Source organism: Dermacentor silvarum, chromosome 3 (genome assembly GCF_013339745.2).
Source record: "Dermacentor silvarum isolate Dsil-2018 chromosome 3, BIME_Dsil_1.4, whole genome shotgun sequence".
Classification (NCBI taxonomy): Eukaryota; Metazoa; Arthropoda; class Arachnida; order Ixodida; family Ixodidae; genus Dermacentor; species Dermacentor silvarum.
In genome coordinates this window covers 174,921,714-174,941,488 of record NC_051156.1, presented here as the reverse complement: position 1 = coordinate 174,941,488, position 19,775 = coordinate 174,921,714, and the positions used below count along the sequence as shown (strand labels likewise).

Here is a 19,775-nt window from a genome sequence, read left to right as displayed (position 1 = left end):
GAAGCTAGCAAGGAGGGGTCGCCTCAGAAGCTGTATAGCTTATCGCCGCAGTCTAAACCCGAAAACATCGATGAGGGTCGGTTACGTGTCGTTCTGCGAACAGACGACTATAGTATACTTGGCGTCGATGTTGTCCGTCTGCGAGGCATTTCAGAAGCCCCCCTCCTCTAGTCTTTGGAGCGGTTTACGTGGGTACGTGGGCGCACCAAGCCGCCGCTGCTTTCAGTGGTGTGCGTGCAAGGTGTGTTGGAACCGTCACTGCAAGAAGGTCCTCCCCTCGTGCGCATGGCATTTCGGGCGATAAAGAGCGCCCGGACTCTTGGCGGCCGTCTCTATAAAGATAAGAAATCTTGTGTGGCACTTCATGTGTGACGTCGCTTCGGGTCGCGCGCGCTGCTCCATGCCATCGCGAGTATGCCCTATAGCGGTGAGGGTTCTTTCGTTCCGCGGGTTGCACTGGCGTTCTTTTCCACTGCAGCTACTGGCTTACGCGTTCTTTGACTTGTGGCCCCGAGTATTTCCGACTGTGGCTTGTTCCGGATGTGCCTGGTCGGTTGCACTATACTTGAGCGGGTCGTCGACTATATCAAACGGGTTCGTTCTGATAGCTTATCTGGTCTCGCTGTTTTAAAACGTGGGCCTCCCTTTAACCGCTGTTCGAGAGAAGGGGAGAACGACTGATTAATGGAAGCCGCGGATGTCTTTCATTATTCAAAGGGTGTGGGCGAAGGCGTGCCTCCCGTCTCAGCGGTCAACGTGTGGCAAGAATGTTGTGAAAATGAAAACTTTCCCTTCTTGGGACGCGACCGTCGTTTTGTTCTCACTCTTGGGCATCTATAGCCCTTGTGTGCGCGTCGAAACTCAAGCCGGTTGTCCTGAGAGCGTCGTTAGGAATATCGCTGTCGACGGTTACGAATTCATTAGCCCAGACTTCCTTCTCTCTTCTGGTACATTGGTCTCTGGCTCATTTATATAAATCACGGCAGGAGAGAGAGAGAGAGGGAATATTTTTCCTTTCCCCGAAGGCCGGTTTTCACGTGCATGAGACTGTCTTCAGTTTGTTTTTTCTTGGCCAAGATTTTTTGTTTGAGATCAGTTTCAGTCATTTATTCGAAGCAGTAGTTATATATGGCGGTGTCTGTATGTTACTTTCTTCAGTCGCCATGCTAACCTTAGTCAAGTACTTAATAACGCTCGCCGTGCTAGTGGCGCCATTTGAATGCGTTTCCCATTAGTGTCTCGGTGATGCAGGCGAAAGACTGATGAAACAGGCCGCAAAGCGCCTCAGTCGCAGCTTCGTCGGGACTGAGCGAAGATTCGAACAACGATCGCTGTCTCTGTAGCCGCTGTTCTCAGTCGTAATCTGGATAAATACGAGTGGCAGTTAGGGTCATTAGCGTCGTAGCTGCGGGCTCCGCATATCGTTTCATGTTGGGGATCCACATGCCATGCATCATTGCTCGTTATCGGCCGCCAACGAGGAAAAAGCTTTTAAGCGGAATGGCGCGTCCACATCATGGAGACGCGAGGTGATCCGGATTGGATTTGGATGTTCGCCTGCTTATATTATTCCCCTTGGTTTTTCTGGCCTACACCCTAACCTAACCGGGCATTTCCTCTCGTAAACGTACCTGTCGTTCCTATCCTGCGTTCTTATCTCTACCACTCCCCGCTCTCTTTCCCTAGAGCGAGAGAGAGAGAGAGAGAGGGCATCGCATGTCACGCTGCGCGTCGCCGTTCGGAACTACGTGCAGAGTGATTAATATTGACCTGCTCATAGTTCTGGAGACTTAGGAGAAACATGATACGTCTTGATTAGACAGAGACAGCTCGAAAACCACTGCGAAGAATAAAGGGTAGCTGTATTTAAACCACGCGGAACTACCACAAGGGAGCGGTCTTTACCACAATGCACCGGAATCAGGAGATCTGCATTCGCCTTCTCAGAGAAATCCGAGCACCTAAAGAAATGGCACCAGCTTGTAGCGGACAAGTCTGTCGAAGAAGACAAGGCTGCATGTCTTCGCACATTTCTAGACCACTGGCCTGGATTCTGTCGGCCTTGCAGACGTCATAATCGTTTCGTTACGCGGTAGTTCTTAATTCATCAGAGGCTTCGCGCCGGGTGTCCCTTGAGAAACGTTTCCCACAGGAAGTCCTTGACGGACGGCGTCATGACTTGAGTGCTCAAGCTTCAGCCTCGCTCGTAGCAATGGGATGCCCACGCCGATCTCTTCTCTTTCTGAAATGAACGGCCGTCGCAACTTGGTCGTGTTCAGTGAAACCACATCTGATCACTACTTGTTGCTGAGATAGTTGCTTCATACTTGATACGGTGCAATAGGCTCTTTCCTGTTGTGGTCTTGTTTCGATGTGCAGCCTCTGTGTTGATTAAAAGCAACCGCCGTTTAAACCGCATCGACGAGAACTCCCTAGATGCCCCCTTTATCCGCGTTGGACTACTGCAAGCACTGCGTGAGTACTACCTGCTCTAAAGCACTAGCAGTGGTGCAGGACCCACCGACTTCTTCTGCTTGCAATAGTCCACAAATCATGTGTTACGTCCGAGTGTTGACAGTGGGATTGCCTAATAGGCCCGTCCGGGTGAAATGTTCTAGAAGTATACAGTAGAGTGGCAAGTTGGGCTAGTTAGTGGATGTTCATCTTGCACCCCATTTTTCGAAGTATACAGTGTCAAAAAGCGGTGAATCCAGAAGTTATGCTTTGCAACAGATCACGCTGCAGAATTCACAAGAGTTCCAGTCAAAGAATATGACAGCGCCCTTGGAAACCAGAGCCGTTCTGCTGCGGTAAAGCTTCTCGTATTATCTGCGTTATTCTTTGCGTTTGCAGTCAAGAGACGCTAGTACAGGATTTCGCTTCAGCTCACCTCTCGAAGCCAGGACGTTTCAAAATGTAACTCGACAAATTACATCCGAGATTGCAGCTTAATCTTGTGGCATCTAAGCCTAACGACGGCGATTGTATAGTCTTCATTACACTATAGCTCTTCGTGTTGTTACGGCAACAGTGGTCTCTAGACAGGCTCTTGGCGACTAGCGTTCAGCTGAAGCTGAAATTTGGTGGAAGTATTGAAAGTACCTTTCCAGTCGCTAGAGCAATTCAGGGCATATACAGTTGCCTTATTTTCTACGTCTTCCTGCTCGTGCTACTCCGATGAGCGTGACACCGTGTTTGCGTTATATATAGCTTCGGTTTCAGCATACGACGACTCCTGCCACAATGGCAGCGACGTTTTCCGCATTTTAGGCAGCTCAGTTCCCTGTAAATAACGTAGTTTTGTCACTCATATACTTCTATACCGAATTATGTAGTTCCGGTCAATAAAAAAAAAAAGTCCACAATTGAATAAGTGCGAATGCTGCAAGCAGAAGTGCCGGCATCTCCACTTTCAGTTGGCTTCTTTCTTACTTACCCTGTAAACTCGTCCTGTAGCACCTATACAACATTCCCACCCGAGGTAGGGGCCGCGATAAGTTCGGCCACGATAGGCGCGAACGTCCGCCGTCGTTACTGTTCGCTAGACACCGCCATATTAGTTTTCTCCGAAGTGCCTTCCATTGTATCCGACAGCTCTTAATACCGGGGTGCTTGCTGCACGCTTAAGGCTCATTCACACTAAGCCAACACAACTATCTTGGTCTGCCGACTGTTGGCGACAGCAGTTTACAGGACGAAAAACGCTGCGGCCAACGGTTTAAAGTATAAGGACAACACTTTCTCCAACAGTCGGCAGACCATAATCTGTGTCGTGTCGGCCTAGTGGTGAATGAGCCTTTATGGGCAGCATGGATCACGGGACAAATAAGACTGGAGCGCGCGCAACATCTCTGGTCATTGACATCTGCTGCTCTCTCTCCGCGTTGTCTCCTCCCCGCTCTCTTATCGAGGGTAGGACTATAGACGTCGATGGACCGTCATGATTGCCGTCACCGGCAGGGCACGCGGCAGCTTGAATTGGTCCCACGATGACGCGAGATAGCACGGCTCGCGGTCCTGCGCTCGCTCGCGTCGCATGGTATTTGACGTTCGCGCTTTCACAGCGAGCGAAGCCGGAAGCGGGACGCGTGTCTGTGTCAACCCTGTGTATAGCCGCTGGGCGTTAGCCGGTGTGTCGACGAGGGCGTTGCGGGACTCGGCGCTCACTCTTTTGTCTTTCCTCGGAGTCGCTGTGGCGCGGATTTGGAGACGACGGGTCGCGCGCTTGTCCGACGGCGTCGACCGCGAGGTGATTGCGCGTTGAGCAACGACGTGACGGGCGCGGCGCCTTGCGTCGACGAGAAGAAGGTTGACGGATTTGACCTGCGTGCGACCTCGCCGCCAGGGGCCTTGAGATCAGTAAGTGCTCCTGTGTTTGACGTAAGGGAAGTCCAAAAACCCCGCACGCTTCCGTAGAAAAGAATGTGGCATGAGCTAGGTTATTAAAAATTTTGAAATCATATCACGTCGCTTCATAATCGCCATTGTTATCGAAACTTCCGCACTAGTGGTGTGTACATTTGAAACACGGCCGGAATTTTGTGTTTCGTAGGCTCCACCCCATCGCTGTGTTTATCTCATTTTTCCGGTCTCAGTTCAAGAACCAGAAGCTGTCAGTTAAGGAATTTATCTGGAGCGAATGTTTCGATAACGGGACTTGTCATCGTCAGGGCTATGACGATGACAGGTTGAAACGTGGGTACAGTGACATCCCTAATTGTTCAAGCACTTTAGATCACTGCATGTGTCCGTGTTACTATGTACCTCTGTCTGATTCGATCACTTCAAGAACGAAAGGTAGGTAGACAAAACAGAAAACGATTTAATAACACATTAATATTGGCGAGCTGGTTCATATTGCTCAGAAAGGTTTAACAGCGCAAAGGACACAGACGGAAAGGAACACATACGAACACATCAGGGCCGGTATTTTGTAGCGATGCGTTATGCTTTATTCTATTCTAGTCCTGTCATCCACCGCTCACGGCCGGCTGGTCCCGTTGATAACGTGAGCGGACCGTCGCTCTGACCACTGAACAAGCGCGAAAAGGCATTAGCATCGGAAAGGCATCGCAACAAAATACCGGCCCAGCGCCCGTCCGGTCGTATGTTTTATTCTTTTCCGTCTTTGTATATTGTGCTCTAGAACGCTGTTAGCAAGGATTTATTATCACGGACGATGTTCTGTCAGTTTGTGAAAGCTTTCACACATTTCGCGGCAGTGCGAGCTTGTTTGTCTGTTTTTTGTTCGTGTGCGAGCATTTATAGCTTAACAGTGATTGGACCTTGAGCCTACATAAGCAGTTTGCATAGGTTTAAATTTGCGTGCACGTCAGTGTTGCGGGGACACATGATTTTTCAAGCCATTCATCAAAATGGCTTTTTTTTTTTGTCTGTGCTCCTGACGTCATGTAATGATACTGAATAAACTGAATTGAAATAACTTCGCACGGAGAACTTAAGAGGCAGTCTCTCTCTCTCTCTCTAGCTCTCCGTGTGCGTGCGTCTGTCCGTTTATTTGTTTGTTTTAGTACCAAAACCAGTAGTAGTAGTTCAATGACAATTGAATATTCTGGTTTTCTTGGAATCCTTCTGGCTTAGAACGACAGACAGCTGAGCAAGTTGGTGAGGATTTATGATATACGAAAAGGACCATGAAGCCTGCCAAGGGAGAGAGAGAGAGAGAGAAATAGAAGAAAGGAAAGACAGGAAGGTTAAACAGACGCACGTCCGGTTTGCTACTTGTTCAAGAAGTTCTATAAGGGTATTATAGAGGCTGTTCGCCTGCGTTCTTTGTTGCTCGAGCAACGGCTGACGTAAGGTTAGCGCCCTTGGTCATTGGCGGTTCTCATGTGGCAATCGCGCGTGATCGCATGCACGTCGTTGAAGTTCCCGGTGAGGTAGACAACACTTTGCTCTAGGGATTAAATAAAATAAACTATATATATATATAATATAGGCCATGTAATGCGTAGGATGGATAACCGGTGGACCATTAGGGTTACAGAATGGGTACCAAGAGAAGGGAAGTGCAGTCGAGGACGGCAGAAAACCAGGTGGGATGATGAAGTTAGGAATTTCGCAGGCGCGAGTTGGAATACGCTAGCGCAAGACAGGTGTAATTAGAGATCGGAGTGGGATATCCTTCGTCCTGCAGTGGACATAAATATAGGCTGATGATGATGATGATGATGATGATGATGATGATGATGATGATGATGATATATATATATATAGCGGGTCTGGAAAGTAAGCCGGAAAATGATTGCACTGCGCAGCACAGTATAAGTAAAGTTCAAGCCTGCACGTGTGTGCAGTAAATTACGCCAAGTTACGTCCGGCAAGATCTGTCTGCGCAGGAAGAACTCCTCGTGCACACCACGATATCAGGAATGTTTTTATTCCGAGTTCGTGCACCTTGACCGCAGATAAGACGTGTAAGTCGCAGCTGGAATACTGGCGACGGGTCAAGAGGGGATTAGTCGTAAACAGGCAATCAACTTGAAGCGCTCCGTTGTGTGCCAACTTGAGCAGCAGCGGCCGATCTATCGTGCGCGCCGGCCTTTGACCGTATAGCTTCGCTCAGGTGTGGACGAATTGTTCTAGGGCGTTAGATGGCCAACCGGACTTACTCCTTATATATGACACTCTGACATGCTCGCTTAAAGTCGTCCGGCAAAAATCTAGACAGGGGCACAGCAAGCGTATAAGAAGACCTGTATAATTGGGTTCGCGGCCGGCTTCGCTTGCTTTCAAGAAAGTCTGGTCTAACGCACCTAAGTGTACTTATTTTCCACCTCCAATTCGCGTAATATAATTCATATTTTATAGCTATGTCACTGCGTCGACAACTATCGCGTAGGTCACAGATATCATTTTAGCGTGGCGTTACCCTTGCAGCGATATATACCAACGCTTTCCCCAAACTGCTCATGCGCGGGGTTGGCGACGACGCACGCGCTGTCCACCCGGTATCGGCAATGCTAATGCTATAGAACGGCTAAAACACTATAATGACTTGGCTAGGCTATGCCAAAACACTACTTCGATTCTGCTGGAATACAATAGGACAACGGGTTTGTTGAGAGGGAAACTGCCACCAGCAAAATGTGTACGTAATCTGCGAGTTGATGCAGGGTATACGCGTCTGACATTTTTTTTTTTCTTGTCGGTAGCACCCGTGTGCTACTAATTTTGTGCTACTAAAGCTAATCTAAGACGAAGCCATCGTGTTGGTTCAGTCGCGATTTCGATTCCTGCCGGCAGCCGCGACCTACCACGATAGGGGTTGGACGCAGAGGAACTCGTTTACCCCGCTTTGTGTGCGCATGAAATATTCCCCGCACGGTTCAACTTAATCTGTATCCCTCCACTCCGCCTGCTCTAGCTACAATGTTGATTGGAGCATTATACCCCCTCTATCGTTCATATTATAAAGCTGAGAGATAATTAAAATGTGCACTGTCATTAGCGTTCTGCAAAGTTAGCTAATTTGTGACCCAGTTTGATTGCGTCAACGACAGAGAAATTGGCACGGCGTTGGGATGCAGCATTTTGGCGAGGTTTACCATTCGAATTTTCGTCATTGCTTGGTTCAACTGTGTGTCGACCGTAACGTAAGTGCCACTGCACATCTTGAGAGGGCGTTGGTTTTCGACATAGCCGTGAATAACTCGTTTTAGAGGTAAATGTTTATAATAAAAAGGCGAGGCTGTCTACCACATACCGCAAACGACGTCAAGCGCTAGACTGGCAGTCACTGACCTGGTTACGTAAGCTACTGTCTGTTGATAAACGTTCCAACAACTGCGTTTCGCGTCTGCGCATAAATTTCTGAGGCCGCAACAGGCAATAAACGCTGTAGCGGTTGAGGACGACGTTATGTGCATCACTAAGTTGTTGTTCTTGAGAAGGTGCCGGTGTACACTATGAGAAGCCGCTGCTGTCGCAGTAAATGAGTTCAGAGCCGCTGAAGTAATCGCCGAAGCCCGCTTTTTTTGTTCGTCTGGCTTCTCGTTTTTGTTTCGTCTTGTTTTTGTTCTGATGCTAACTTCATCTTCAGTGAGAATTTATTACTGGCGATGTTGGGATATCCCTCCTCTTCGGTCGCCTTATACTTTCCCGGACCTTTTATCGCTTGTTGAACGACAATAAGTAAGTATATACGCGTCCAGCGATGCTGAGTTCGCTCACGTATTACCACCGGCATCGTCGAACAAACGATGCGAGACTCGATTAACTCGGGAAACCCTGCGTGAATTCCGAAACGTCGCGCCTTCTGGGCATGGCAGTCACGGACACGAGACGGTATGCAGATCACGTGTGCAGTAGCCGCGCTACTTGTCTTTGTCCGTCGACGTGGTCTTATCAGACTGAAGCAGACTGACCGCCGTGCGGCCATAGCAGCGTACTCGTGATTAGCTAGCGCGTATAGCATAAGTATCAGAGGCGTTCGTGTCGGGGTCAGTGGCAAGTCCTGAGTGTGTACGCCGTTAAAAAAATTATCGAACGTGGTTGACCGGTCCAGGCGCCCTTCACGGTAAAGGGGCCCTGGAAGGCATAATGAATTCGCTCTCCGCTCTTCTACTGCTCAGTACAGGAGTTGGTCGCACTCTTGTGCCAGTGGTCGTGTTATAGTGCGAATATGTAACTGACCTGCTGGACGAACACCTTTTGGCGGCACTGGTGACGTCATTCCGCAGATGAGTCTACCAGAAGCATATTATACGCTTTCCTGCTTGACGGAATCTAACGTCACACCCCTGAGACGAAAGCCGCCATTTGTTGCAAATATAGGAACAGCATACATTTTTTTCTTATTTGCTATAAGGCCTACAGAGTCTTTAGAGTGTACACGTATAGCCGCACACTTTTTGTCTACTAAAGTCTATAGACTCTCTACTAACAACCTGTCTGAAAATCCATCAACTTACACGTCGAGGCTTGCCCCGTCGTGCTAGAGCACTGCTATACAAGTTAAGGGTTGAGTCTGTGTTGGTGCGCGAACGCCTATACCGACAAGGACGTGTGGACAGCCCGTCGTGTACGTTTTGTGGCTCCTGTGAGACACTTGAACATCTAGTTTTAGAGTGTCCCGCATTCATTGCGCAGCGCGCATTACTAATTAAGGAGTATAGACTTATGGGGCTGCAATGTGCGACCCTTGAGGATTGCCTTTTTTCAAGGGGGAGCGCTGCAAGACGTGACCAGGCCCATCGAGCCCTGCTAAGTTTTCTGAAGGACACTGACTTGGCCTCCCGTTTATAGACATTATTTGTGTTTTTGTTTTGTTCTGTCTGTGTCTCCGTCATTTCTTTCTTTCCTCTTTTCTTTCCTCCTATTTAATTTACTCTATTCCCTCTTCCTATAGGAGTAGGCAGGCGTTGTGCCCCTCTCGGTGGCAGTTGTCAGCTTGCTCCCTCCTTAATCTCTTTGTGTCCTTGTGTGTATATGTGTACAAATCAAATAATAATAATAATAATACACGAAACAAAGAAAATAGATTTGCCACCGACGCTTGTATGTAGACAATCCGCACATTGTCGGCGGCCAAACTGCAGCACATATTTTGTTTTTATTTTAAAGCAAGTTATAAAGGCTGTTCTGGTGGCATTCTGCAGGAGAAATGTTCAGCACAACTGATACACTGTGGCGCATCTGAACCACGAAAGAAAAAAATTCTAAGCAGAGATGGCAACGACAACAGTCTATTCGCCTCGAAAACGGTTTCGGCATCCACCCGATTTCCCGCTTAGAACTAAACACTTGTAATCATTTTGGTATGTTAACAACCAAAAGAGAATTACTATCACTGCACTGATATATGACGACGGGCATCCCTGTATGCTTATACTGCGGTGCTCGATATCCTTTAATTGGCGCAATGCTGCGGTAGTGGAGAAGTGGAGCGACAGGAACGGGGCCGCAGTCGATTGGAATGTGTCCTTATTCCGTCGCTGCGTCGATAAAGGGAGCAAAATCCCGACGCACGTTGCTTGCAATGCAAGGACGTCTCACGTCACTGTCATCGTATATATGCCGCGGACCTAGTAAAACCAAGAGTACCCAGACATGAGCATTCCATGCTCATGTCTGTACTTAATGTCTGAGCATTCCATGCTTATCCTGTACTTCTAACATATTATCATTTAGAAGTACTGGAATACCAGTGGCCCCATCTTGTGTGGGTATACTGGCAATTGCGTACTGTGTGGTGGTAATCCAGCACGCAGTTATTGCAACGACCGATCATATTTACTTAGCTGCTGCCGTGAAGCGTCGACAGCGACATAATCATTAACATGTAGTGCCTCTTATTACTTTCCTGCGACGAGGGCACTAGTGCAGCACAGAAATATTTTTAATACGTTGTAGTTAAAAATATTTTCAGCTACGCTACCGGCGCAGCTGGTAATATGCTGCCGCCACCCGCCTCTGATTTTTCTGGTATTCCATAAACGATAACACGTATTCGCGCGAGCTCTTAGCTTGTCCGTGAACGTATTAACCTACACCGAATACCGATTTACCGGAGACGTGAGCTGTAGCAGTAATGCTGGTATCGACATCATGTGACGCTTTGTTCAACTACAGCGCAGTACACGTGTGTTCGTGTTACGTGGGTGTTCCTGTAGAAGACAAAACAAAAAGGCCGTGTGCTAACGATTACGTCGAAGCCAAAGCTTTGCACCAGCAGCTAAGTAGAAGAATATACGTACTTGGTCACTGGAAGAATAGCTCTGGGTTTGGTTAAGCTCTGCGCCACTATAGGCGGCGCCACCAATCCGGCCACTCACGTTTACGTCACCGGTCTTCCGCAAAGGGCAATACGTTTGCGGAGAAGCTACAACTACCCACTGTCCACGTAACGCAAGTTCTCCATAGTGGTACAAGAGCCGCAGCAGGAAACGGTAGTCTCACGTTAACAGAACTGGCACCCTTTGTTACTCCTTGCCCCTCCCTACCATATGAAAAGTTTATTTTCGGAAAACGGCAGATGGCAACTTTTCTAAACTCCATTTCAGGTGCTTGGCTTATCACAACGCCCGACAAACACTTACATCACATTCTTCCTCTGTGTTTCAATACTTGCCCACACCGAATTATAGAACACGCCTTAATTCAGTGTCGGCAAGTATTCGAAATACAGAGAACGAAAATGATGGACGTTTTTGTCGGGCGTTGTGGCAAACCAAACACTTGAAATAAGAGTTTGGAAAAGTTGTCTTATAAGTGCCGTAGCGCTCGAACAAGCCGATGATTATGTTGCTTTCTGCTGGTGCCCATTGTGAGAAACTGTTCGAGAGGCCCCCTATCTTCGCGTGTTTGCGCCGTGCATCGCCGTATTCGAGACAATGGCCCTCGGTAAACAGACCGTGCATTTTTGGCCGTGTCGTTGTATGCCGTGACAGCATATGAGAGGTATAATTTCAGACGGCCATATGCGTTCCTCTTGGCGGCGGGAAAGTTGCAACTCTCGGTTCTGGGCTGAAGATATGTAGCACGAGGTCACGGGTTCGATTCCTGGCAGAGCTGCGCGCAGTTTCGCGGAGGCATAACGGACAAATTGTAGAACTTGCGCATGGGCGCAGGTTTCATCGCGTGACTAAAGAAACTACGGCTGTGGAAGTTAACCCAATGTCATTCCTTCACAGCCATTTACACTTAGGAAAATTATATTTGGGACTGGCCGTATGCCTCCGCTGATGATGAAAACGAAATATAGTGCCCTGGGATAAACACTAGGTTCGAGAGTTTTCGGGATGTTTTGCGATCTACTGCTATATAGAAGTTCACGTAAGTCTAGTGTTAACTGAGACTGTTGCCGAATCTCGGCACTGTACGGTTTTTTTTTTTTTTTCTTGCGCGCGCGCGCGCGTGTGTGTATGTGTATGTCTTTGAAATCACCACTCATTTGTTCGTTTTTTTTAATTGCTTCTGCACTGCGCTCCTACTTTTCACTGCCCCGCGCAGTGACATTTGCCACAATCTCACGCATACATAGTGCAAGCAATGCTGTAATGCAAGCAATACGTAGTACGTATCCGTTCTCGTCCTTGCGTATTTTTTTGTTTTTGTTTCTTTTTGTTATCGTGATATCCATCGTGCTTATGTCTTATTAGGGCTAGCTGCGCACATAAAATGATATGCACACGAACATGTAAGCCCACACACCATCGACGCCGTTGGTATTTGTGTTTGTTACAAGTTCGTGTGTTTGAAGCTATCTTTGTGCGCTACACTACATGTTCTATATAGCCCGCCCACCGACTCAAGTTGAGTATGTCTGTCTTCCGTGCACCAGCCACGCTTCCGATCAAGCTTATATTGATATCCGTCTGGTAGCGCTGTTTTTACAGCGAATCTGTCTTTGCCAATCCTCCTGGACTTTTTTTACCGTGACTCGACGCTGCTGTCTTGCAGAATATCACATACGCAGGACGCCATTACCATCTTTACTACACTCACGGTGTCCTGGCTGCTGGCCTTGTTTTCTTGTACGGAATTGCTCAAAAACAAATGATATCCGCATTGCAACAAATATGTCATCAAGAGCACAACTCACTTAATAAAGCGAACCTTTATGTCCCTGCTTTGTTAGGGTTTGGGGTTTGACGCATCTGCTTTATCGGTCTTTCGCCGAGTGAGTGCAGTTCAATCTTGTACTGTCTCTAGTATTGGCCCGCTCTAGTCGGCGCGCCGACTCTGGCTACAGTGTCATAGCAAAGGGGGCCGATCTCGGAAACAGTATAATGCGCGGTCACATGGGTCACGTGGTGGGGACCTCCGCGCCTTGTCGTGTTCACTGGCAGGCAGGTAGTCCCTATGATGCAAAACGCTGCGCAGATTATAATTAGTTGCATGTCATTTATTTACACGCTTCACGAAAGCTTCGCTTCTCAGAGTCCAATTTGTGGCTTGCTGGATCTGCATACTTTTCTTTCAATCCGATCGCCAACTAACTGCGTCTCAGTCAGTCCTCACTAATGTCCATTCTGAATTATTCTTAGCCTTCGACGCACGTATGCTCTATTCATTGAAGAAGACAAAAAGCACGAGCTCCAGTGAACCGTCTCGCCTGCAGTTACCATTTCTGAAGCACCGCCAGCAAAACCGCGTGACGTCACGCAGATGTTTCCAAGAAAACCGGCACCACGATGACGCGCTGGCACGTGTGACCGTATGCATCACACGTTTGTCTCCTCTGCTGTCGCATTTTCCTCGACACTGTGTGCTCTCTTTCATTACTGTTTTTCTTCTGGTGTAATTTACGGCTCAAAGAGAGCAATGTAAGCAAAAACAGAAAACGAAACCAGCGGGCTGCGCAGCTGGAATTCTTCGGCGTCCTTGCGCCAAGGTCCCTGCTCTCGAAACAAGGTTAGCCTTAATGGCGTCGTCGATCCGCACGCGACCGCGGCATTGCGTCTGTTTGCTGGTCTGTAACGACGCCGTGGGCGTCCGGCTATTCCCAGTGAAATGCGCATTCGGACGAGGTACGTCGGGACATTCCAGGAATTCTGTCGCACGGTACGTCCTGCTTTAGTGCCTCGCACAGCGTTTCGCTCGACCAATTGAGCCGTGGAATACTTGCGGAAAGCTGGGAATCTTGGGCGTTGGCAGTGGGGAAGGCACTTGTACAGTCAACATCAATATGAAAGGCAAGAGTCTTTAAAAAAGACAAAACGAAAAGAAAAAAGTCGTGTTGTATGCGTTCAGATCCACGAACTTGATACATAACAATAAGTATTGCTGTTGAACTTTTAGTGTCATTCAACACGTTATGGAGGGCATGTGTGTTTAGCCCCTACGGGCGTTTGAAAAAAAATTACGTGCACCCTTTCACATTGATGAAGACCGTACGTAATTGTCAAATACTTCGAAGCGACTACGATCGTGTATGGAACCCTTGTTGCTCCAAAGGCCCCATATAGGTAGACTGAGAGAGTTCTTGAGGCACCTCATTTCCCTATAGCGCAAGGCGTGTCGTATAGCAGCTGTGTATGCGCAGTACCCTACCGCAAAACTTGTCGCTCGTGGACTGGCTCTGAAATGTCTGACAAACATTGTCACGACGGTGGCTAAGAGCTTATGGCGTTCTGCTGCTGCTCGAGCACAAGGTCGCAGGATTCGATTCCCGGTCGCAGCGGCTGAATTCAGATGAACACTGAATCCAAAGGCGCTCGTGTACCGGACGCAGTAGGTAAATACGTTAAAGACCGCCAAATGGTTAAAATGAACATGCAATTCCCACCACAACGGCTCTCGTAACCCGTTTATTACTTTGGAGCTTTAAACGAGATCGATCGAAGACAGTTTGAAAAAAAAAAAAATCCGAGTAAACCTAAGCACGTGAATGCGAAAGCATTAATGTCGAATTGAACGCCGCTGAGTGGTCCTTCGAGTTTTGGGCTGCGAGTAATGTACCATAGCGGTACGGGCTGCCCGAGCCAGCAAGCAGCAGCGGCCACCAAAGGCCGGCAAGCGCGCTCAGCAGCTAAGCACAGTGGGGGTGAGAGAGGAGAGAGATACGGACCGCGTGCCGGCTTCCGAGAGCGAAAGTGACGTGGTGTCGCGGCGATGTCCTCTCCGCTGACGCAATACCTGGCGCGCTATCGTGGCAGCAGGTGTTCCGATTCGCCCTCTCTGCTTCGTCGAGGCGGCCTCGGGAATGTGACAGGGCGTCGCAGCCACTGGGAATTTAGGTGCCTTTTCACTGCTACAGACGCCGCCGGCTTTTTCACTCGATGGTCCATTTGATGCTTTCGCATCATAAAAATAACAAGCAAGGCAGCTACTTACACCGGCTACACATGTTGCGGTCACATGTATTCACTGCGCAAGGCAGTGACATATTATGGCGGCTTTCATAAACCTGCGTGGGACGCACTGGCTGGTGGTTTCCTTTATACAGCGATGTCTGTTACGGTCCTTTTGATCATCACTAAACCGTGACGTGAGATATAAAAAATGAGAGCATGGAAGCTCAAGTACGAGTAACTGGTTCGCGTTTGTGTTGATGCTGATCGCACGTAGTACACGCAGTCATCTTGTCAATGTGTGGGTCACGGCTACATTTGGTACCATTTATTTATTTATTTATTTATTATTTATTTATTTATTTATTTATTTATTTATTATTTATTTATTTATTTATTTATTTATTCGTCTTTTCTGTCAATACAGGAGTCTGAAAGCACAGAACCGAAGTTAGCTAAAGGCTTTACTAGCCTGACGCAGGCTTCTTTTCCGCACACAGTTCGAGATACTGCACACTAGCCTACTGCTTTTAATGAAAGCGCACTCGCGAATTGCAGTAAGACACCATGGCAACGGTAATGTTAATATTGACAGATGACCAGTAAAGACCACAAAACATTGCGCAGTACTCAAGTCCCACGCTCGCAAGAACGAAGTGTAAAGAATTTATAGCGGAAAACACGCGGAAAGCTAACAGCTCAGCTTAAATGACTACTTCGGTGCGCTGGGACGCGAAACAGGCTTAGCCACTAGATAGCCTTTATGCGCACGCCCTTGCCGTGAAGGCACGCGGGAAATTGGTTGGAAGTACGCTTCATGCGGTTGCGTTCCCCGCAGCGTACTGAACGTGAGAGAATATTTATATTTATTGATTGCAACTGAACAAATGGTAAATAAACTAACCGTTCCCGTTGGGACGAGTTAATAGACCCGTCGTGTAATCCGTGAATGAAGAGTAGGAGACCGCGTCTTATACCCGTGGTACATATTTCGCTGATCCAAGGTTGCGATTGCCGTATTCGCGCCGTCGTACGCCTGAAGCAGCTACTTCTGTACTGAAAGCTGCATTATTCGTTCAGCCTGCAGTGCGTTCATCAGTCGCTGTGAAAACAGGGGCCATTCCTTACGAACGTGAGCTGTTTACTAATGTGAAACTTTACAAACGTAAGAACATGTACCGGAGTTGGGCGAACGCAGTGATATCATTGTACCATCTCACAAAAAGTTCCTCTTGCGTCGTGTTGTTGTACAAACTACGGGTTATTTGATTGAGTGTCGTGTGTGCTTCGACTGCGATGTGTGTGTGCTCATAGAGTATGTGTCGCGTCACTGTTTATCCGTTTTTCATTCGGAATAACATGTCACACTTGTTAGAGTAGCCTCCCCAGCTTTCAAAATCGTCTTTCTTCTTTTTTCTGTCATTTATTCATTCTTTTGGACGATAGAATTGCCCGTGGGTCAGGGGAAAATGAGGTTTGTGGCCTCCTGACTGGGCTCTTAATTAAAAGTCCTAATTAGTTTCTGGCCTCCTAATTAAAAGCTTCGTATTTCTCAATAGGACGTTACTTTGTTCCCTCACTGTGGCTTAATACCCCCCCCCCCCCTTCCCGTACCCTTTCTCTTAGCCTTGATATATCGCCTTTTCTCCCTCCGAAAGCGCTCACTCCAGCTGGTCAGGCAATAGCCAAAGCACACTCTCTGCATTCCACTCGCAGTCGATTCTCGCCAGATTGTTTAGACATTCGTTTCCGCCGAAACAACACTTTGCTTTTATTTATTATTTTTTTCGCTGACAGTTCTTCCTTTTGCCTTTGTCGTTTCAGACTTGCTGCCCAGCTGGCATCAGCGCGTTCGAGAGCCACACTCGGGGCCCGAGCTGCGGAGGAAGGGTTCAGCCGGCAAGCCATGGGCCCGAGTCCGTTCCTGGAAGGAGACGCCGGAGGGCGACAGCTGTGGCGGCAGCCGTGAGGTCGTCCGTCGCCCGAGGCACCGCCGCTGAACAAGGCGAAGCCTTCTTCAGCGTTTAAAGGCGCCCGGCCTCGTTCCACTGCCACCATCTGCGGGCCTTATTCCCACAGAGGGCTCCTACTTTTCTTTTCCCGTTCGCCCGAGGCGCTCCTCCAAAGACACAACGAGATGCGTTTCTTCAAGCGACGCTCTCCGGAACCTCCCGAACTGGTGCGCCTGTGTCGGCTGCCTCCGGAAGAAGTTGGCGCTCTCCACCAACACTACCACCGCGGGGGAGGGGAAGGAGGGCAGCCGGCGGCGTTCGCGATGCCAGCGCCGCTTGTCCACCGCGCGGCGGTTTCGAGAAGCGCCAGTCCGACGGCGACTCTCGTGCGGCTTCGGCAACAGCGGCGAGAGTGCTGCTGCGGCTCGGCCAAAGAGGCGATGGCGCTCAGTTCGGAAACGCGCGGTGCCGGCGGTCCCGTGGATGTTGTTTCGCCGGCGTCGTCGACGGTGCCTCGGTGCTGCTTCGTCGAGGCGACCGGCGCGGCCAGGACTGCGACGCCGCCCGGATCGGCAAAGCTGAAGAGGGGTGAGTGTGTGTCCCGCAGCCAACTGCTGAATTCCGGTGCGACCTGTTCGTGCGTGTATGTGTGTGTGTGTGTTTATATAAGTGCGACTTTTGGACGGTGATTCCCCCCAGCTGCGCGCGCGTTCTCTTGGTGGGACGTCCCGTATACGGAGTATGCGGGCTGAATGAAGACAGCAGAAGACGCAGTGTGCTTCGAACGCAAAAATATCAGCACGTTTTCTAGAGCCGTGACGCGTTCCTGGCCAGAGCGATCTCATTTCGGGACGTCCCGTACGGGGAAAAAGCGCGCGCGCGCGCTCTCCGTTGACAATACATTCGCGGTTTTTGTGTGTGAGCCCCCGCTCTTGGACCGTTTGGACCGCGCGATGTTTCCTCCTCTCTTGGCTTTGTGAACCGTATTTTCGAAAAAGTTTTGGCGCTCTGTGCGAGGCCTGAAGGCGCGAATGTCGCAGCGCGAAGGAGACACGAATAAAGTGTTCGGTGATTTTAGCTGAGGACCAAGCTCCGGACTCCTTGAAGATTTTCACTTTACAGAGCTAACGGTGCTGCCATGATAGATCATGCCAGAGCCCGGCAATAAAGAGCAACTCATTAGAACGGAGCTGTGTAACGCTATTGGTTAGTTACCGCGTCTGGTATAGTACTACCACTTCAGTCACTTCCTTCAACTGAATGACCAGATATCTCGCGGTCGTATCAGCTGGTCGTATCACAAAGAGTCAGTGGAGGCTCAACTCCAAACGACTGATCAGCAATCGGCTAGCGCGACCTGCTTGCGTAAATCGCCGATATTTACTCGGAGCACTCGAAAGGAAAGCTGAGCTGGCCGTGTGTAACGGGGCTTATGTGGCAGCGCGGACGTGGTAAAGAGAGAAAACTTCCTGCAGTCACTCGAGACCGTTATCACTGCAGTCGTCGTGGCCCGAGTGCACTGCAAACTCTGTTCAAGAGCCCGGCATTCGGGATGTGCGCCGATGATTCAGAGGAAACGGAAACCCGCTGTTTAAACACAGCGCACACGTGAAGCCACTCATGCACGCCAGTTTGTCTTCCGCGCGCAGCCCACGCTGTCGTCGTAAGGAACGCGCGTACGCGGATATCAGTTCAGCTTACGTTCGAAGACGCAACGTACAATGGATTTGGAAGAAGCAGCTGCGGACCGGGCCGTGACTGGAGTCGTGAGGAAATAATGCGACGTGCTCGAATCGGGGCATCGCGCCGGACTGTCGCTGTCGCGCGGTATACCAGCAAGCAGCAGGTAGGTGCGCTCAGTTGTGCCCACACAGCTACCGAGGCGACACGCTTTCAGGCGCGCAGAAAGCTGCTAGAGTACGCGCTGGGGTTAACAGAAGGAAAGTTTCGCGTTGAAAATAGTTTCATCTAGCTGCGCATTCAGGCTCCAGGTTCGACAGTCTGCGATCCCCAGCAGGGACTATGCCAAAATTTACCGTCCAGCGGCGGATTGCTTGATTTTACTAACCAATGTGACGTGCAAGCATAGAAGGCTGCTTACTGTATCTAAAATGCGATGACTCTACTCGTTCTTTCTGTCCCGGAGCCAGTTTATCGCGTTGCATGAGACGGGCGTGACGTCCGACTCGCGCGAGATACCTGTGCACAAAAGCGTCTCTAGGAGGAATTGTTGAACCTAGCAAGTTTCACGAACGCTTTACGCCCGTAGTCAATCCGTAGGTTGGTTAACTGGCGGTCATGCTGATCAAGAGGCTGTTGGCACCGAAAAGCGTGCGGCTCTCACCTACCCTTCCGAACTGCTATCCCCTCGAAGCGTTGGTTTCAACGGCAAAGAACAGGGGGGTCCTGTTTTTCTTTTCTTTTTTTTTTTGTCTCATTTCAGTTTCCCCTTTCAATTTGTTCCCCGCCGTTCATTGTGAAGGTGAAGGCGCCGTTTCCATTGTTGTCACGCGAAGCTTTCAAAACGGGCGCGTTGGGGGAACCATAGGGGATATATCCCCGCCGGCAGGGGTGATGGGTACTTTTTCGGTTGTGTTCTTCCAAGACCTGCATGCAGGCAGGCAGGCGGGCTATCGGCTTTTCACTCTCGGCGTCCCATTGCATACGCGTAGTCACGTTAGGACGTGCCTCGTCGTCCCAGTCTTCTTTACGCGTCTCTCTGCGCAGCAGAAATGGACAAAAAGTGCGATAGCCGGCGGCACTGTTCGATGCTGGACAGGGTGCTGGTAGGGGCGCTGAACAGCCTTTTTGTTGGCTCAGGCTAGTCGTTTAGTTTCCATAATCGAAATCAGCGCTTAAGACACGGACGAGTTAGCAGACGACACATGCGCCGATGTGGACGGCTGAGACGTTGTATGTACTCCGTGCTTTTGTCGATTACATTGGAATCCGGATATATCGAACCCACATATAACGAATAATTGTGTATAACGAACAGCAGCAAAATCCCCTTGAATTTTTTTCACAACATTTTTTTTATATATTGAATTCTAATTGTGGCATTTGT

At 49.2% G+C, this 19,775-nt stretch overlaps 1 protein-coding gene across 6 annotated transcripts in view; it reads left to right on the top strand.

The window, feature by feature from the left end:
• Nucleotides 1-19,775, top strand: part of LOC119446125 (uncharacterized) — a 170,694-nt gene that overhangs the window by 100,976 nt on the left and 49,943 nt on the right. For 4 of the 6 annotated variants that reach the window (XM_049663924.1, XM_037710478.2, XM_037710477.2 and 1 more), the window contains one exon: nt 16,581-17,296. In XM_049663924.1, the coding sequence (XP_049519881.1) occupies nt 16,894-17,296 (403 nt within the window). In that variant the 5' untranslated portion in view covers nt 16,581-16,893. Of the gene's footprint in view, nt 1-4,038; nt 4,360-16,580; nt 17,297-18,164; nt 18,555-19,775 lie in introns of those variants that run through there. The other 2 variants (XM_049663925.1, XM_049663927.1) reach the window with 2 other exon arrangements.